The 19,706-nt window shown below is 32.1% G+C and overlaps 3 protein-coding genes across 4 annotated transcripts in view; 1 reads left to right on the top strand and 2 right to left on the bottom strand.

Moving 5' to 3' along the window:
- LOC126738934 (uncharacterized) overlaps positions 1 to 5,375 on the bottom strand; it is a 17,615-nt gene extending 12,240 nt beyond the window's left edge. The window contains exon 1 of the mRNA XM_050444426.1: positions 5,210 to 5,375. Coding sequence (XP_050300383.1) covers positions 5,210 to 5,277 — 68 coding nt within the window. The 5' untranslated portion in view covers positions 5,278 to 5,375. The remainder of the gene's footprint in view (positions 1 to 5,209) is intronic.
- The window catches only part of LOC126738932 (uncharacterized), a 15,993-nt gene extending 3,325 nt beyond the window's left edge, over positions 1 to 12,668 (top strand). The window contains exons 2-6 of one of the 2 annotated variants that reach the window (XM_050444424.1): positions 5,429 to 5,536; positions 5,669 to 5,798; positions 11,924 to 12,047; positions 12,114 to 12,290; positions 12,482 to 12,668. In XM_050444424.1, coding sequence (XP_050300381.1) covers positions 5,454 to 5,536; positions 5,669 to 5,798; positions 11,924 to 12,047; positions 12,114 to 12,290; positions 12,482 to 12,648 — 681 coding nt within the window. In that variant the 5' untranslated portion in view covers positions 5,429 to 5,453 and the 3' untranslated portion in view covers positions 12,649 to 12,668. Of the gene's footprint in view, positions 1 to 5,365; positions 5,537 to 5,668; positions 5,799 to 11,923; positions 12,048 to 12,113; positions 12,291 to 12,481 lie in introns of those variants that run through there. The other variant, XM_050444423.1, reaches the window with a different exon arrangement.
- LOC126738931 (TBC1 domain family member 19) lies at positions 12,637 to 19,706 on the bottom strand. The gene is made up of 10 exons (XM_050444422.1): positions 19,486 to 19,706; positions 18,413 to 18,570; positions 18,204 to 18,348; positions 18,055 to 18,149; positions 16,320 to 16,380; positions 16,033 to 16,260; positions 15,823 to 15,960; positions 15,609 to 15,768; positions 15,315 to 15,516; positions 12,637 to 12,989 (listed from the first exon to the last, which is right to left on the bottom strand). The coding sequence occupies exons 1-10, from the start codon at positions 19,585 to 19,587 to the stop codon at positions 12,731 to 12,733; spliced, it is 1,548 nt and encodes a 515-aa protein (XP_050300379.1). The 5' UTR covers positions 19,588 to 19,706; the 3' UTR covers positions 12,637 to 12,730.

Here is a 19,706-nt window from a genome sequence, read left to right as displayed (position 1 = left end):
ATTGGTAAATATGTGAATGACACTAATATTATTATTACTGGTAAATCATTGAAAAATTTATTATCTAATGCAGAAAAATTCGTTGACATGATGACATACTGGTTTAATACAAATATATTAAATTCAAACAAAGAAAAAACAAATATTATAATATTCCGAACAAATAACATAATATAGAAAAGTTTTTGGAAATTAAATTTGGCAATGGTGATTTAAATATAAGCAAAAATACTGACTGGGCATACCATATAAACCAGCTACTAAAAAAGTTAAATAAGTTTTAGTTATGTGATTAGAGTAGTTGGAAAATACATGAATAAAAATTCCTTGCTGCATTTTACTAACTTTGAATCTAATAATAAGTATAGCATATTTTTTAACCCATTTAAAGATAACCCATTTTAATAAATGGGTTGCCTTTTACTAACGGAAAAATCTTCACATTATAGTTACATGTATAATAAAATTATTTAACTTGCTACCAGAACACATAAAAAGAACTATATCAATTGAAAGTTTTAGGGCTGCAATTAATGAGATATTAGTAAAGCTGGAACCTTACTCTTTAAGAGACTATTACTAGTACAAATATGTAGTTCATCTTTATTTTTGACATTATTGACGTGTAAATATCATTAAACCGGTACAGAAAAACAGTATTTACTTTGATGATAGGCTTACCAATTTTTCTAAATGCTTTCTCTAAAGTTCATTTCAAATTTATGATAATAAAAACATTTGTATTTTTGTGAATTTAACATTAATTTTATAAAGTTAGAAATCTATATATGAATGACAAGAATCGAGAAATAAAATGAATTTAAATAATCATACTAAGATAATACGACTACCACGTCATTATTCACTTATTTAACATATGGTTCTTCTCTCTTTTGTCCTATCCATAAATACCATTCTCAGACCTTTTCCTATATCTACACCGGTGGTAGCAAAATATACTTACGCATCGAAGAATTAGGAAGAATCGAAGTACTTACTCAATTGGGGATACTGGATATTATAAAATTGAGCTGGCTAAGTTTCCTAGATAGATGATAAAGAAAAAAAATCATGCAAAATACTTGCTTGCTGTAGTATTTGTGATTTTGTATCGAATTCAGCAATCCAGATCCTCTTGGTATTAAAGAAAAATTGTTTATATAAGAATAGTGTGTTTTTTTATGATGCTGGATATTGTTTGCTCTCTACCTCACAGATATGACTTCAGCAAAGATACATAGTGTATGTAACTTCAAAAATAGCTTTTTATCAGTTTGGCTTTTTTTCAATATTGTTAAATATAAATTTTAAGAATCTTTCGCTAATTGAGTTGATTTTATTCATAGTCAATTAATTGTTGTTTAGTCAGCTATACCAATTTTACAAATGTATTTATTTCAATTAAAAATTGTAAGATTCGTTGTACCCGGCTCTATAATTTACGATCACTCTAAACATCTAGGAAAAGTTTAAATGGCTAGCTTCCAGTTAATAGGTTAAAGTTTTTGATTATTAATTAACTGAACTATCTGACACTGTATTTAATATATCTCGCCCCCGCGCCAACGGATCGTCCGAGCTTAAAGAGGTTAAATGCTAATCAGCTTACCTTGCAAGATGCCCAACTGTACAGACCCATTATTATACAGCAGATAGTTTAAGACCACGAAATAAGACATAGAAGATCTTTAATGCTGCATCTATAGCAGAAGATCGACTCCTATATCAACCTGCTGATGTCGCAGATTTGCGATTGATGACAATTAAACTTTTATTACCTTGCAAGATAACATCAGTTATATAACTACTGATTTACATGTCTTTTTTTTTCGATTATCTAAAATTGGTGTAACTTGTACTTAAATGTTAGGTGTAGAACATGTTAACAGCCAGATACGATAATGCACCTAGTCTACGTCAGCTCGTCCGGTTTACATAATGTCTATCTCAAGACACAATGCTGCATTATGAGTACTCTAGTACCAATAAAACTTTAATATAGAATTATTGAAATGCCGGTTTTGCTATATGTCCAAATGTATTGGAAGTGGCAGTGGAAAACTACACTTTTCTGACCAAGCTAAAAATATAATAATTGTAATCTCTTGTAATTATTTTCCTTTTAAATTCTGTTAAAATCTAAAATATCACAACACTTAAAAAAGTTAAAGAAAACAATTTATAAGTTACTATTAACAATTTAAATAACAATTAAAAAGAACTCAGAAAAAAGCACATACAGCAATTGAGGAGGGAATGTCCTGCTGAATAATAAAAAAACTTAAAAAAAAAATTATTATGTGATGCAATGCGAGTAGAAATACGAGTAGGAATACTCGTAATTAACATATTTTGTTTCTAAGGTCAGATGGTCAATATGATAAAAAATGTTCGTAAAATAAATTCTAGAAAACACAAAAAAGTATGAAAAACACGATTTTCGACTTTTCTCGTTACAAATATAAGTCTCAGATTCCATGTTCCGGTGTTGATAAAATAAGGTAAACTTTCTTGTATTCTTCTAAATATTAGTTTTAAGATGTCTAAATAAATTGAGTCGATTTTTGACGAAGAGTGCCTAAGCAAATTTAGGTTTACAGAATAAACATTATCACTTTCTCCATACATTGGTAGAATAAGAATTTTTTTATAATTTGCGAAACCTAATTAGTAGGGTTATGCATAATACCGCCCAGTTTCTAGAAAAAGTTGTTTTTGGCGTTACTAAATTAAAAGCCTTAAGTTGCTTCGCTTGGAAGAGATCGGCTAAAGCCCCATCTAGAATAATTATTATTTTTATATGAATACTAAATTATTATCAACCCCTCTAGCTATTGCTAAAGTAGAATTTGCCCAACTACGTAGGCTGAATGACATCACAGGTTTAACAAAAAAAAACACATGTCTGCCCAGTACCTTAAAAACGTAATGTAACAGTGATTAAAATTACTAAAGAACTTTTTAAATTAGTCCAAATAAGACTCTTTTTGGTTCAGGTTTCAATCTTTTTATAAAATCATCCTCAAGACACTTAATATTGGCTTATATAGTTAAGTTAAAATGTATAATAATCTTGTATAAATTATTTACTACAGTTAATTTAAAAACAATAACTGTATTTACATACATATAGACTGTGTACTAGGATGGAGCGAAAACTGGACCAAAATAACTAATTTTCGAAAACGAATATACCTGGGTGTGCAAAAGAGGCCTTTCGGGGTTCTTATTTACCCAAAAAAATCCGAATGACTTATGACGATTCCATCGGCTGCCGAAATGACCTTGAAAATTTTAAAATTAAAAAAATCTTTAAAACTGCAAAAAAAGCCAAACATGCAGCTCTCAGCTAGTTTTTCATGAAATACTACTCAGAACTCACCACGTGGAGGGGCTGCATCTCGAGTTCCACCCTACCCTCCCACCCTTAGAATAATTTTTTTTATTTTTTCTGTTCTAGAACTGCTAAGAATCGTTTTTTAGTATCAAATTGCGGCAATATTTGTCTTGATTCAATACGAGCTCTAATAAATCCGTCTCGTGCTTCAGGGCCATAAACCGCCATATAGGCTTCAGTAAGTAACTTAACTGCTTGTTCAACTGCCTGTGAATGACAAGGGAATTTTAATAACCCTATTTCATCAGGAACCAAAGAAATCATGTTAGTTAGTTCTTCGTTCGAAATTTCCATTATTAATGGGGGCTCGCTTATAACAACATTTTGCCAGTCAATTAAGTCGACATAATCTTGACAATCAAAATTCAATTTATTCACGCGAAATATTCTAACATCCTCGGTTTTTGCGGTTGATCTGCATTTTAAAATCCTTTTTAAAGCTAACTCTCGAATATGTTTTCTATCATCTTCTAACATGGCTAATAAAATATTTTCTGGGTGCGAAAAAAATCCATTTCTCTCAATTACGGCATCAATACCTTTTTTTATTTCTTCAGGGAGGTAACGAGATTTATTTATAATGCTAAACAAGTGCCTAGCACCATCCTTACAAGACCAATGGCATTTAATTTGAAACCAGCATACGGCATACACTTTTACTATAAACTCTGTTAACATTTTAAGGTTTTAAGAGGGTTCATTGGTAGCAACGTATAACCTTAGGACTCTATTGGCTGTGGTAAGCTATCTAGAGTGTGACATTTTCCCTGGCGCTTTTAGAGCCCAATCGTCTTTTAAAACTCCAGTAGACATTCCTTGACACATCTCATATAAATACTTTGCATCGGTACTTACGGTTTCTAGATCAACTAATGGTAAAATTGTTTCAATTTTCTCAAACTGTACGACTGGTAAATTTTCACACGATTCAAGGGTCTTACCAATGGCTCCCGCAAATCTTTTGCTCTACTGTTTTGCATCTGGCTGTATCTTTCCTAGGTTGGTCGGATTCTATCTTTAATTATCGAAATTTTGAGGAGGTTTCAGCAGCCGAAGATATTGTTTTTGGACGTTTAGTTTTTTTTGGCTCACTTGAGAGTACAATAGGCACCTTTTAAGCATACAGGGTTGTTACATTTTAAGAAATAAAAAATTCGCTAAATTAATAAAAAACATAATAATTTCCGAAATTTTAAGGCACTTTCGGCAGCCGAAGAAGTTGTTTTCTGACGTTAAGTTTTTTTTGGCTTACTAACGACTACAATAAGCACCTATTAAGCATATAGGGTAATTAAGATTCCAGAAATCGAAAATTCGCTCCACCCTACTGTGTACATTTAAAGGAATACATTAAATTTAATAATAATTAAACCATCGTCAATGGCGTCACAATAAGTGCAGAAAGGTATATTGATAGAAATTGTAAAACTAGAAAGAATTTTTTAGATTTATTTCAATAGGAGGTTCGTTTATACTAAAGTGATAATATTTTGGCTGAAAGTTTAAATAAATTAATAAAAACTTGTCGTAAGAACTTTCAGTTTCATGATTTTAGTTTTCTATAAGGATGCAAAATGCAGTAAACCAGAAAATTACGATCCTAATCACAGAACTGTAGTATTTTTGATTGTACGTTTGTTCATAACTATTTGCGATGTCGAGCATTTTTTTATTATGCTTCTTTTGTTACTCATTTACTGTAGGTAACAAAGGAACTTTTTTACATGAAAGTAATCTAAAGCTAGCCTATGTTATTTTATAAACATAAATAACCCATATACAAAAATGCATTAAAAAATATAAAAAGCTTACGGAGGTATTTTCGGCTGACAGTGCCATCTGAAATGGTTTTGGTAAGTGGAAACAAATGCTTGAGCCATTTTTCTTTCCTATAAAAGTTTATCCTTTCTACTACAAATTTTTTCTAAGATTATGTAATGTTACTGGTACATTGACTTGACCCTGACAGTGAAATAAATGTCAAATTCCAACTTTAAACATAGATAAACAAAATCATTTATTTTCATTTAGATTTGCAGACCGCATTATTACTAAAATGAAAAATTTAGAAGGAAGACTTAAGTATGGACCGTATTTAACAATTTATAATAAAGATTTTATTAAAAGATCGATAAAAAAGTAAGTTCTAAAATTTCATTTTTTATATTTTTCATTGCGGATTAAAAAAAAAAGAAAATCTAATTTAAAAGTTAAACCTATAGTAAGTAGTTGAACATTTTGAAATTATTAACATTTTTATTTAATTTTTAGTAAAATAGTCAAAACTACGGAGCAGGAATTTAAAGATCCCATATGTGAAGGCTTCAGAAATTTCCTAGAGCTAGAAAAAACCTCTGATATAAAGCCTCCCCAAGAGGCCAATGAAGAATTTTTGGAGAAGGTATTATAAATTATCAACTTTTCATGAAAAACTTTTGTTTACATTTTTCTTCTATTAAAAAAAAATAGAATTATCAACAAAAACCCGTATTTTACATAGTATAGGGCAAAATATAGGGCATAGTATAGGGCAAAACTTTTAAGCAAAATATGCAATTACACCGCATCACATGAATTAAAGATCGCTTCTGGTAAAGAAATTAAACATTTTTGGTAAAATAATTAGCTCCATAGTCTAAACATGCTTGCGTACATTTGTTAAAGTTTTGGGTTTTATGACAGATAATTTATCCATTCGGCAGCATTTTAGTTTTTGTTAATTTTTACTTATGTCTTATTTTCATTTAATTTCTGAAAAAGAGGAACAAGCGAAAAATAACTATAAGAATTAATGACTGTCGAGCTCTTAGCTGGATGGTAGTAGCATCTCCTCTCAACTACATAGTTACTCCAACTGTCTTGTAGTTGGACAACAAACAATTTGTTTTCCAGCTGCTTTAAACTGACCATAAGAAATGCATTCAAACTATTACAGTTTCATGCACAAGACAATTCATTAATTTAACGTTGACAACATCACACACCCAGACTCAAATCCTTTTCGATAGTCTATCAATAATTTTAATTGTCAATTGATAGTTTTCACGTCTTATTATTGCAAACGCATTCAGTACTTTTTTAAATTCGGTCCTCAAGTTAAAGGTACTTATATACATATATACATATAAATATATACATACATATATCATATTTCAGTTAGGAAAACAACAAACCTTTTTCTATAAGATAGTAATTCTATGAGCTGAAATGCGCTTATTATCCCACCTAAAAAAATTTTCAGACAGCATTTGCTTTCTTAATTACGAAAAACTTTACAGAAAAGTTTACCATAAGAATATAAAGGCTGCCAAGAACATTTATTATAATAGGAGGTTGGCTAACTCCGGTAATCTTGCTAGAGAAACGTGGTCTATTGTAAATGATTTAAGAAATAAGGCTCCCACATCTAGCAACATCTCTACTTCAACGAACAGCATAAAAGATTACTTTGGAAATGTGGCATATTAACCTGTCATTCTTGTCAAATGGAGTTTTCCGAACTGTCTTAAGACTGCGATAATTATTCCCTTGCATGAAGGAGGAGATAAAAAGGAGGCTTCGAACTATCGCCCAGTTGCACTTCTCCCCACGCTGTTGAAAATCGAACGATTAGTTAAAAAAAGGCTCCTATCGTTTCTGTCCAAATACAAAATTCTCACTCCTCACCAGTTTGGATTTTTGATTAACAAATGCACAAATAATGCTATGTTTTCTCCTTTTAATAATGTGTACACTAGCCTGAACAACCATCATTCAACAGCGACAATCTTTTGTGATTTTTCAAAATCATTTGATTGTGTAAATCACAACATTCTAATTAATAAGTTACAGTATTACAGATTCAGAGGTACGTCTCTTAAATGGCTTAAGTCGTATCTTAATAACAGAAGTCAGCTTGTAAGGGTTGATTCGACGATGTCTTCTTGCAAGCCAATTGAATGTGGAGCACCTCAGGGATCTGTTTTAGGCCCTATTTTGTTTTTGCTGTGCATCAACGACATTGCTAACCTGAATATTAGCGGGAAAATTTGTCTCTTCGCAGACGATACCAGTTTCACTTGAAGCATTCCAGACAACACAACACTCGATAGTATCGTTTCTATTGCCTTATTGACCATAAAATTCTAATATCCTGTGCCTTAACATTTCTAAAACTAAGGCCTTTTCGTATAAAAGTACGTTGCAATCGTTTATACTAAATAACACCACTATTAACGTCATTGATTCAGTAAGATTCTTGGGACTTATTGTAGATAACTTCTTAAAATGAGATTTGCTTATTGACGCTTTATCAAAAAAATTAAGCTCTGCCTGTTTTGCGCTCAGATCAGTTTCTAAGAGCTTATTTTGTCCATTTCTAGAACAGTGTATTATGCCCTTTTTGAGTCGCATCTCCCTTATGCCCTTCCATTCTGGAGTACGTGTTGTGTAACTCAATTTGAGCGTATTTTCAAGCTTCAAAAAAGAATTGTTTGTTACTCACTTGGGGTAAACAGTAAAACCCATTGCTAGGATTTTCTTAAAAGATTCAAAATTTCAACACTTCCTTCCTTATTCATTTTTAAATCTATTTGCTTAATCCGTAAGCACGTTACATCTACTTCAGAAGAGCCACTTCACAGTTACTTACTCAGGAACGCAGAACATGATCTTTATCTTCCAACCCCTCGCTCGGAGTTAGTCAAAAAATCGATTCTGTATAATGCGAAAAAATGCACAATCATCTGCCATTACAAATAAAGTTCATACCTTCCTTTCCATCATTTCGCAAAGCATTAAAATCGTACCTACTGGAGAGAACCTTGTAAGAAGTAAACGACTTTTTTATTCATAATTAATTTTAATTTCCCACACACTTTTTAATTAAAACAAAATTATTTTTTTTTATTATTGTATTGTACGCCCTTGTGTTGCTATATATTCTTGATTTATTTACCTTTAGACCTACATTTTAGTGAATATTGATTTTTGTTTTTTATATTATAGGTTAACAAAGCTGAATGTTTTTATTTTATTAAACACAAAATATACAAAAACATTTCAACAAAAAAGAAATGTAATATAACTTATTTATTCCAAGGTACGCAGTACTAATATAAATACAATGAATAATAATAGTTTGATCATATTTGGTTTTTATATACTTTGCATATATTAAAAATTGTTTTTATTCGTCAAAAATGGTGTTACGGAAAGAAAATAATTATATCAGATATGACTAAGTACACAGACCTTATTATTAGCAGGCTAAAATGTATGAAATATAACAACACTATGAACTACTTTGTTTGGAATCAATAGGGCTGGCAATTGCCTAGCAGCAGAGCGATCAAGTCAACAAGACATACTTTGTTTGGTTAGGTGTAAATTAAAATAATCGAGAATAGTCAACTATAATAGAAAATATGATCACTCACGACTACTATATAAATATTTTTACTGAACTTTCTGCCAAATTTCCGAAGAGTCCCGCTTAACCTTCGAGATGTCGTGCGGTGTATATTTACTACTTGTATTATTTCGAAATTATAGATGATGAACTGGTTTCTCGGTGTTTACTTCGAGGCAAATTTGTGCTCTGCAATTTACCAAAATAAAATAATTGTACATTTTTTTCATGAATCTTTGAATGCAAACCGTTATTTACGCTTTTTAGATAGTGAAGAATGAATTTTTTTGACTTTTTCCTCTCAACAAATATGTTTCAACAGGATGGTGACTCAATACACAGTAAGTGAAAAGTAAGGTCATCCGTTGAAAATTATTAAAATGAAAGAGTTATACACCAGTCTTATGAAATTTTTTAGCCAATTAACAATTTTCTCAGTTATTTGTAATCTGTCCTAAGGAATAAGAAGAAGAAGTTTATTTTAAAAATTAATATACGAATTTACATGAACGTCTTATATGACTATTTTCTCGTGCAGTTTTTAAATAATGGAAAATATAAGAGGATATAAAAATCATAACTAAACAAGCATCCATTTTAATCTTCTAAAATACTGTTTTTTTGTCTTCTGTTTTTTTTTTGTATCATAATATAGTTATGCTGTATCATTTTTTCCATTCGATAGGTTTGAATTAAAACAATAGAAATAAGTCACCTAGTATATTTAGACAATTCACTACGAAAACACGATCCCTCACGATTACTAAAGATATTTATTTTTACTATATTTAATGACACCTATTTAAATCTTGCGCCAATATTTCGAACTTTACTGACTACTATCGGCGATGCGGGTCCTTATATATTCGGCTGAATGCTGTTATGGACGATTCTTGCCAATCTTCTAGACGTCGTGCGGTGTGATACTTGTCATTTCCTATATTGATCCAGTAAAATATTGTCCTTACTTTTCCCGGAGTCTCTATTACTCCTGACACACCGGCATGAATTTCCTCCAGCAACTCTGAAATTTGACATTCAGGCAAAATTATTTCCCTTCTTTTCTCTTTGTCGTCGTGGTAAACTATTTTTCTCTGCAAGAGTCATCTTCCAATATTAGGGAGTTCCATTGTGCCTAATATGACTTCACATTGTGAGAAGACTTAGGGACTTTTCCCTAAATTGGCTTCCTTCTATAGTTAGGTTAGGACTACCTGGATACCGGGATCTTGTTCTTTTATTCGATCTACATTTTGCCACGTATGATTGATGATTGTGGTTTTTAATAAGTTAAAATCTTCCTCTTCTGCCCGCTGTCAGACCTTGACCGGACAGAAACTTATTGCTATGGCTTACTGAAGACAGATCGACCTACCTTAATTTGACTAGAGTGGAACTAGCGTCTTCTTGAGGGTATCTTTTTACATGACTTGCCTTGTTACGCTTCCAACAATATGTCCTTCAATTGGCTTTCGAATAATGCGCTTGACAGATTCCTCAAACTCTTCCCTTTCTAGAATTAGTTGCCAAAAACGAGCTTGACTTTGTTCGTGGTCTTGGCAGCTTCGAATTCCAGAGCCCGTGTTAGTGCATCTACTTAGATGGATGTGCTGCCAGCAAGTACTGTCTCATTTTACTATCCCGGAGTCCATTCAGGAATTCTCAGACTGCCAAACGTTTTCTGGATTTTCCGGAAAGAAGGAAAATCCAGATATGCCCGTCAGAGGTGCAATGTCACCTTCAAATTCTTGTAAGGACTCCCCTGATTGTTGGCATCGATTTTTCAGCTACATATGGTAGACATATTTTAGGAGTGACTGGCCATAACGCATCTCCAAATGCCTCACTAGGTGGTATTTTTATTTTTCTAGGGACATTCCCTGCTTTTTGTTCTTCTAAAGACATTCACTGCAGGATAGCAGCAGCATCTCTCATAAGAAGACCAATATAAGGGCATTGATAAGCATCTATAGGCATTTGCAGCCGCCTCAAACTAACGCTTATAAATATTCCAGGATGTAGTACCATTAAATTGAGGCGGGTTGAGGAGCATCAGCCCCAGAAATTCCATATAGCCAGAAACTTCGCTCTTATTGTTCACTGCTGGAGGTCTACAACGCTGGTCACTGGTAGTGTTGACGTCCAATTTTGAATTTGTTTTAAGCTTCCTGAACCCTGTCCTCCATTCATAAAATAATTTCTTGTTATTTCTAAACTGTTTTCTTCCAACGTGGCAGAATTCTCTTTTAGCTTTTTCCGAAGCTTATTGTTTAAATTGTTTTAATGCATTATTTTCCATAATCTTTTCTTCTAACCTGGCAAATACCCCTTAAAATGTTGAATGAATTTTTTCAGAAATTTAGCTTTGAAGTTGACAGATTTTTCTTGCAACTTCACTTCCAGATTGGCGGAGTTTTCTACCTTCTAAATCTTGCAACATTTGATCAAGATCGCTTGCACCAGCAAAAACAAAGTTGTCCGGGTCTTCGCTTTCTTCAAGTAATCCGTTACGGAGCCGCTCCTGCAAGACCGCTTTATTCCCAATCGTATCGTAATTCCTTTCCTCCAGCTCCCTTTTGAGCTGAACAACTTTTAAATCCGCCAGCTTTTGAATTTTTATAGAATTTAATCAGATTTATTCTGGTTCATTATTATTTATTTTCACCAATCCGGGGTGATTGACCTCCATTCGTGTGAATTAAAACGATCGAAAATAGTTAACTAATTTATTTATACACTTCACTATGAAATCACTCACGACTACTAGAGATATTATTGGTACTGTATTTATTTACATACATATTCCTCTTTAAATCTTTTGTTATTATTTCGAGCTTTAGTGAACTGACTACTATCGGCGATACTGCTCCGTATATATTCGGCTGATTCTGGATTCGACTATTCCGGATGATTCTCGTCAACCTTCTAGATATTTGTGCAGTGTGCCACTTGTCAATCCAAGATGACAGAAAATTAGTTTGATTCTCGATGTTTACATTATCACTATAATACCGATTTTCAAAGACCTAAAATTGTTTTTTGGGTACTGGGTTGAATTTTGCATAAATATGTCCAATTAATATTAGTGTTTTAGTAATCTCTTACTATTGTATTCTCATATATTTTCTTGTTTATAGGTCAAAAAAGAAAAACCAAAGGTAGCTCAAATCTTTTTTGAACAACCCGTGGATAAAATTATAGTTAAAGGACAGATGTTACTTAATGGGAAGAGCGTTTATCAAGTAGATTATTGCGATATAGGTTGTTAGCCTTATCTAAATTATGACTATTATCATAATTATAATTTTGTTAAATTTATTTTTTTAGAAGCGGAGATTAAACGCAAGCTTCGACAGTCTAATGCCGATAAATATCAATTGCCAGAACATTGGGAAATACCTCTTACCACTCAGAAATATGATTTTAGAGAACCCCTTCAGCTGAGCGAACATGCTATGGATAAGCCCTTAATAATAAAACATTCTGATAATTTAGGACAAAATGGTAGGTATAAATAAGTACTTTAAATCTTATATAAGAGGGGCGAAAAGTAATTTTTCATAATGATTTAAAACTTAAAATTTAGATTCATTCGAAACAGGCAGAAAATTTTATTTCTTTATCATACGGCAGGCAAATGATTGCCGAGGCAGTTTTTGACAAATTTTATATTATAACTTTTTATTTATTTTTAGAGAAAATAAATAATATTCTTCAAATCAAGACAGGTAATAGTGAATACAATATGGTTATCGGAAAATTAGGAGATTTCATCGTCAACGAACAGATGCATGGAAAAATTGTCCATCCAGATTGCAACTGTTTACAACATCATCAAATGAAAGACACGAAAGAGAAATAGATTTATTTTTCTAAACACAACTTGTTTTATTTAAGGTTTAAAAGGAAAAGCGTTTAATTTTTTATTAATCAAAAATGCATTTTTAACTTTCTTTCATAAGCGCCATCTGTAATAGTGGCACCACAGCGATCGAGCTGAGATCCGCCAAAACAGCTTCTATATTGGCTAGAGTGTTCACTTTCATCAAGTTCTCTCTGCGAAAAATAACTATGACTACTGCCAGTAATGGTATGATTTCCAGTGAATCGTAGGCTAAGATCATGTCCCAGAGGGTGAGTAGCTGTTCCGGGGGAAGGTGGCCGCTGAATGCACGCATGATCCATTTAATTACTACTCTTAATCTAAAAATATAATCTATTAAATTTATGTTAAAAGGTTTTTGGATGGTTGCGAAATAAAACATTTTTATATTTGTCACCTGTAAATAATAACTTTTAATTGTTTTATATGATATAGGATTGTTAATAAAAAAATATAATCCACATATATAGATAAGATTTATATTTATAAAGTATCTTGTCTGCGCGCATATATATTGTAGCGCTTTTCCCCGTTCGTTAGGTGTGAATTAAAATAGTCAATGCACGAAAATGGTCAATTGATTTATTTACACACTTATACTACCAAACACACTTAAGACTACTACAAACAATTATTTATACCATATTTATTTACTAATATTTATGTGGTTTAAATATCGCGCCAATATTCCAAAATAAACTGAACTGTCAACTGGCCTCCCAGCGGCGACGTAGCTCCTTATAAAATCGGCGGATCATAGTTCCGAAAGATTCGCTAACCTTCCACATGTCTCCAGAGATGCCGTGCGGTGTGCCCGTTTGTGTCATTCCGGAATGAAAGAGAACAGCTGGTACTCACGGCATTGCCAATAACGTTACACTGACCTCTACCTAAGTTCATTTCATCCCGAATGATTCCAAAGATAGTAGATGTCGATATTGGCAGAAGGTTCCCCTTTTGCAACTGGACTTCTTGTAGAAATAATAATTAATGAGTTATCGAGTCAGCATACGAATTTGGGAATTGCTAGACTTCTCAGATCCTCCTTTAGAGAGTACAAGCGTCTTTATAAGCTAGTTTCTTCCCTTCCGTTAACCAGGTTCTAGATCCCGGTATCCGGATATCTGGACTATGTTCTCCAATCGCCTTTCTAATCATCTACTTAACTGATTCTTCAAAGTTGTCCTCTTATGGAATCACTTGCCAGACACGAGCAAGAAAACTTTTGTTTGTATTCTTAGTAGCTTCGAATTCGAGAGCCCGCTTAGGGCATCTACTAGCTTAGGTGAATGTGCTAGGAATAAGTACATTTCACCATTCAAGTCCATCTAAGAATTCTTTGACTGCCAAACGTTCCATAATTCTTTCCGAGAAATTTAGATCTGCCTAGATGACCAACCGTTTGCTTTTGCAGCCGCCTCAAATTGATTCTAATAAATATTCCATAATATATCAAATTGAGGCGGTTTAAGACGCATCAGCCCGATTGAACGAACTTCCTGGATCCTGTACTCTATCAGATATGAGAGAATCCGCTTTTCCTGGAAGGAAGATTTTTTTAATTTCTTTTTCAAATTGGCGTTTCCCAAAATCTTTTTTTCCAACCTAGCATAATTTTCTATAAGCGTGGCAAAGTTTTCTTTCATAATTTTCCAGAATTTTTCAGCAATTTAGCTTCTATGTTGGCGGAATTTTTAAGCAGTTTTCTTTATACCTTTTTCCACCTTTGTAATATTTTCCAGCGATTGAGCTTCCAGATTGGCAGAATTTTTTTGCATCTTTACAGTTTTTTTCCAGCAAATCATTCTTAAAACCTGGTAAGTATTGATCTTCATCATTCGCACCAGCAAAAGCAAAGTTATCTATATTCACACCTATGTCAAGTAATGCGTTGCAAAGCCGCTCCTGCAAGTTCGCTTTATTTCCGATCATATCGCAGTTTCTTTTCTCCAGCGCCTATTCATTCATTCATATTCATTCGATTTATTTCAGTCCGCTATTATTTATTTTTCAATGTCCAGTTGACTGATGTCTAATTCACATCCCACATCTGGCACCCGTGTATCACCATATGGATTAGAACACTAGATACACAAAAATAGTCAACTGATCTATTTTACACGTATATACTAAACACGATTACTTAGGACTACTAGAAATATTTATTTACTACTTAATTTCTGTCGATTTAAATATCGCGCTAATGCTCCGACTTGAACTGGTTTCGGGTGCGGCGCGGCGGCGCGGGTTTCTTGGTTCCGGAAGATTCATTAACCTTCCAGGCGTCTCGTGCAAAACAAATGAATGTCCAAAAATAAAAGCAAAGATAAAACTATTTTCATTTTTTTGCCACTACCCGCGCGTCCGTACTTTCTCACTCCTGACCTGACGCTAAACGCTAACGGCAGTCTTTTACAAATCTAACTCCTAACCTAGTTAACTAAGTTAGTTGCGCCATCTGTGAAAAAATGTTTAAACCGGAAGTCTAGTATGACCGCCGAATACGCCGCTTTAAAATTCACTCTTTTAATTGATTAGAGAAAGCTCTCTGGTGCGATTGCTAAGTCTAAATTTTTGGATTTCAGCCTCATTTTCTGGAAGCCTAATTTCGATTACCCTTTGAAAGCAGATGATGAAATACTTACGGATGTATTTTGCACTTCTTGAAATGATTCCATAAATTTGGTTCATAGCATTGCAACAGTTTCTCATACTGCAGACACAAAGCAATGATTCCCTGAGGTGATGCGCAGAGTCGATGGAGTTTATGCCAATATCTCAAATAGAATGCGCGAAAGACAAAATATAACTCGACTGAGTTATTAAATAGGTAGCAGAACGGCGCAGCTGAAAGAAAGGAAATAAGCGAATTAAAAAAAAACATTATAAACTAGCCTTTGACGATGCGATTTGATTTTGCATAATTGGAAGCAGCTTACCGTACATAGTAAACCCATGAAAAGGAATTACCCCACTTGGAGGAAATACCAAAACATTTTCTGGTGTATTGGGTCTTCCTTTAAGGCCCACTTGCATGAATGCTGGTTGATTTGGAAGCTGTTTGAGAATTTCTGAGTCTCTGGAAAAACACAACATAACCTACGAATTATAGTATATTGTAATTTAAATTGCTTAAGATGATAATCTACCTACTTGATATAAAACGTCTTCAAAAACAAAATATTGATCGTCGTTCGAAGCAGTTAAACAAATATCTTTTATAATCAACTTGTCGATCAGCAAATCATAGTGCAGAACACTCGTTTTCAAATTTTCAAAATAATTTATTTGCTGAAATAATAATCTATTAGGTATTGATTTTTTTGTTATTATAATTAGGACTATTAACTTAATAAAAATTACCGTCGGTTTTACTTCCGCTCCCAATAACAGGGTCCATACCTTGGATCTAAGGCATTTTGGGCAACCTTTTTTTAAATACTCCTGCGCTAATGGTGCATAATTTTTTGCTAAAACTCTCTCACCCAATGCTATTCTTTCAGCTTCCAGCACTGGAAAATTTTGATTATGAACGAAATTGTTGTTGTTTAATATATATTCTCCCCTGGCCATTTCTATATATAAGGTTCTCTAGAAGTTAAAACATTTGATCATACTTTAGAATTTATTCTTGTTTAATATCAGCTTACTAGTTCTGATAAATTTTTCACTTTAATAGGCACCTGAGCGAATTCCCATTTAATGTTATCGCTAAAATAAAATAATGCAATTACTTACAGGATATATCCTTCCACGAAATCTATAGAATATTTAAAACAAATTAAGTACAAAGCTTAAAGCGAATTTTAAATTTATTGCATTTTTGTAAATACAGCTTTGTTAAAAATGGAACAAGCACGTCAGAAAAAAATAGGATTTTTTTGATTTTCGCCGTAAATATTCAACATTTTAAAATTCTTAGACTCCATTTGAATAACCATCACATTACGCAACTTTCCCATAATATCAAACCTGTGTCGTCTAGTGTTTAAAATAGGCATGTAAGGCTAACTTTGTTATTTTAAATGGGATACCCAACATTTTATATTAGTTTTGCATTCTACTGTTCAATCAAAGTATATATATATATCACTTATTGCTATACATATGTATATGCAAATTTTTACCCTTTTTTAGATATTTAAGATTTTTAATTTGAAAATATGCTAAAACGAAGTAACTTTATTATAAAAAACTAGGACTCGTTTTTAATTTATTTTTTTCATTGGTTGGTTAAAATTATACGGGGTTTTAAATATTGCCATTAAAATATCACGATATTTAACATAACAAAACAATTTCAAACGGAATACTTTATATATTTTTATGTTGTCTATTTAGACTTTCTTTAAATGTTTATAATATCTATGATTTCTAAAATGAACAAAATATTATTACATTTGACTAAAAATATATTGTTATAAATATATTCGTATGGATTTCTGCACGTACAGATTATACATATTTTATTATGCATAACTTATGACTTTCTTATCTAGAAATTGTTACCAAATTTATTAAAGTTTAAGCTCTTAAGCAAAAAAAGAAAAAGTAACTAATATAATTAATTTAAATATAATTTTACTATAGTAAATTTTCAATATTCTTCTAAAATCGATAGAATATCGAGAAATTTTATATATAAAATTTCTATCGACAAGACTTCTAATTTACAGATTTGCTGATGACAGTACATTAGTCATTAGTGTCCTTCTTTAGGTCGACCATCCAGATGACTTCAGCGGCTTCAGCTAATACTGGGTGGTAGGGAACTCTATTCTATCGATACAACCACAGTAAATCATGTTAAGAACTGGCTTATATTATTCCACCTAGAGCTATACATGCAAGATCTACTCAAAGGGCAGGTATGACTTAAAATATCGAGTGTATCTGCAGACTCCTAGAATATCGCTGTATCCAGACTCTTCTTATGGAGAAGTCCAAGTTTGTAGAATCAACTCCCAAAGCACGACTTTTTCTAACATTTCACAGACACCTTTTTAGCATTAACGCTACTCGTGATATTAAAAAAAGGTAATTTTGTAACAAGTTTCAAAGATATTTCTTAAAAAAAAAAATATTAAATCCTGGAAAAAGTGTTTCGTTATTAAATTAAGAAAACTGAAATTAGGAAGGACTAGAAAAATATTATATATTTTTTCTCTAATAGAGCTTATAAAATATATGTTCAAGACTGTTTGAATACTTAAAACCTGAATACTTGTAGCTCTAAAAAAGAGTCCTCGTTAATCAATTAGCATCTAGACAATGTTTTAAAACGCATCTATGTAATATATTAAATGTTTATTTCCAACTGCTTTTCCACGCTATAGTTAGATTGTAGTATAAGCCATAGAGTTTCTTTAAGTATTTTATACTTACCATTTTCCCCTATCTTTATAAGGTCCCTTAAGTGTTAGAAGAACTTCCAAAAAATCTTTAGGTGCATATACGGGTCTATATTTGTGAACGTCTGTCTAAAACAATTCATCTTTTTATTAATTCAAATTCTATGAAAACATTATATAGACCTCAAATGTACTAAGTTCGTTCCATTTATTGCAAATTTCTTCCTTTTCGTTTGTTCCTCGTAATCTCGCCAAACTTATACCTAATTCACTTGACATAGAATTTAGCGACTTATGAATTCTTTTATCCCAATGAATTTGGGCTTTCCTAAAGTCCAAAAATCATAATTTTTATAGGGGTTCATTTATTAGGAAACTTTTCAAATAAATACCTAAAAAACGAGTCGTATTGACTGGTTTCTTTTTTCTTCGACTTTACCCATCTGTAAATGTTGTTTTTTAGCTCAGCATCTAGACCGTTCTCTTGCATGGCTCTTAACAACGAATTTTTAAAATCATCCACTTTTACTGCTGGGGTCGAAACCAGTTTCTGAAAAGTACCGAATTTTTACGTTTAAATGAAATAGTTGCCAAAGTAGTGTCAGTTTGATAAACAGAAACGTTCAAAAATGTCAGCTCTTAGTTTAGTTTTTTTTTAAGGAAATTCATTCCCGAATTGAGAAGAAATATACAAAATTTACAAGTGCGATATGTCCCGGCACCAAGATCCGTACCGCGTTTACTTATCGGTCTTCCGGATTTTTTATTCCATTATCACACAGCTTTGGTGTTACCTTAGAATTATTAAGTGATCTTAAAGCTAATTGATATAATTAGCATCCGCTTATTTGCGTCCTGTTCTGTTAATTTATAAATTCACATATAGCAAACATTGGAGAAGAGATTTTTGATTAAGAATTGGAAAATCTTCGGTCTATTAATTCTAAAAAATTTGCAGGTTAGAATCAGGCTGCGTTTAATAAAGCCTTGAACAAATAAAATTGTCAGAACAAGTTTGAGCTTTTACTTTCATATTTCATTATTTAATTATACACTTTGCAACCACATAAAGGGCAGAGTATATTATCTATTATTATATATATTATTTATATTAGTTTATTCTCAGCATTTACGATGAAAGGAACAAATTCATTTAAAATTCAGGTATTTTATTTTTTTTTTATTTTTGGGAATACATCGATTGGCATTGTTTTTTGAAATAAAGATTTTGTATAAAGGGTATCTAAAGAAGCTATGTCGGCAACATTAATTTTTTTAATTAGAACGCCCTGTATATTGTGACGTTGTAATGTCAAGAATGCTTGTATTTGAGAACTGCAAATACCTTAGAAGAATAATTGCGCTGTAATTTTTTTTTAATTCGCATGAATAAAATTAGAATCTAATATTTGTTAAAATTAGCATATTTGTCTTAAAAAATATTTAAAAAAGCTGTAAAAATTACCTGGATATCATCAAACAAAGTTTTATACTGACTATAATTTTTCAGGTCTTCGCAAATTTTGATAGTCGTGTGATGTATGCTGCGATCTCTTAGTTCATCCATTTTTTATCTCTATAATTTAAACTAAATAAATATTGCACAAATCAGTCTTGTTCTTGTTCTTGTTTTGATGGCTTTGCTGCAAGGCAATTGCAAACACGATTCGTATCCGAGATCCCTCT

Source organism: Anthonomus grandis, chromosome 7 (genome assembly GCF_022605725.1).
Source record: "Anthonomus grandis grandis chromosome 7, icAntGran1.3, whole genome shotgun sequence".
NCBI lineage: Eukaryota > Metazoa > Arthropoda > Insecta > Coleoptera > Curculionidae > Anthonomus > Anthonomus grandis.
Note: the sequence above shows the minus strand (reverse complement) of the source record. Positions and strands in the feature narration are given on the sequence as shown.

Bases quoted from the DNA above. Each gene is read 5' to 3' on its own strand.
- LOC126738931 (XM_050444422.1), bottom strand. From the start codon at position 19,587: ATGGATGAACTAAGAGATCGCAGCATACATCACACGACTATCAAAATT. The intron at 15,769-15,822 runs GTAGGTAGATTA...TATAATTCGTAG, and splicing joins TTGAAGACGTTTTATATCAA to GTTATGTTGTGTTTTTCCAG. The intron at 15,517-15,608 runs GTAAGCTGCTTC...CCTTTCTTTCAG, and splicing joins TCATGGGTTTACTATGTACG to CTGCGCCGTTCTGCTACCTA.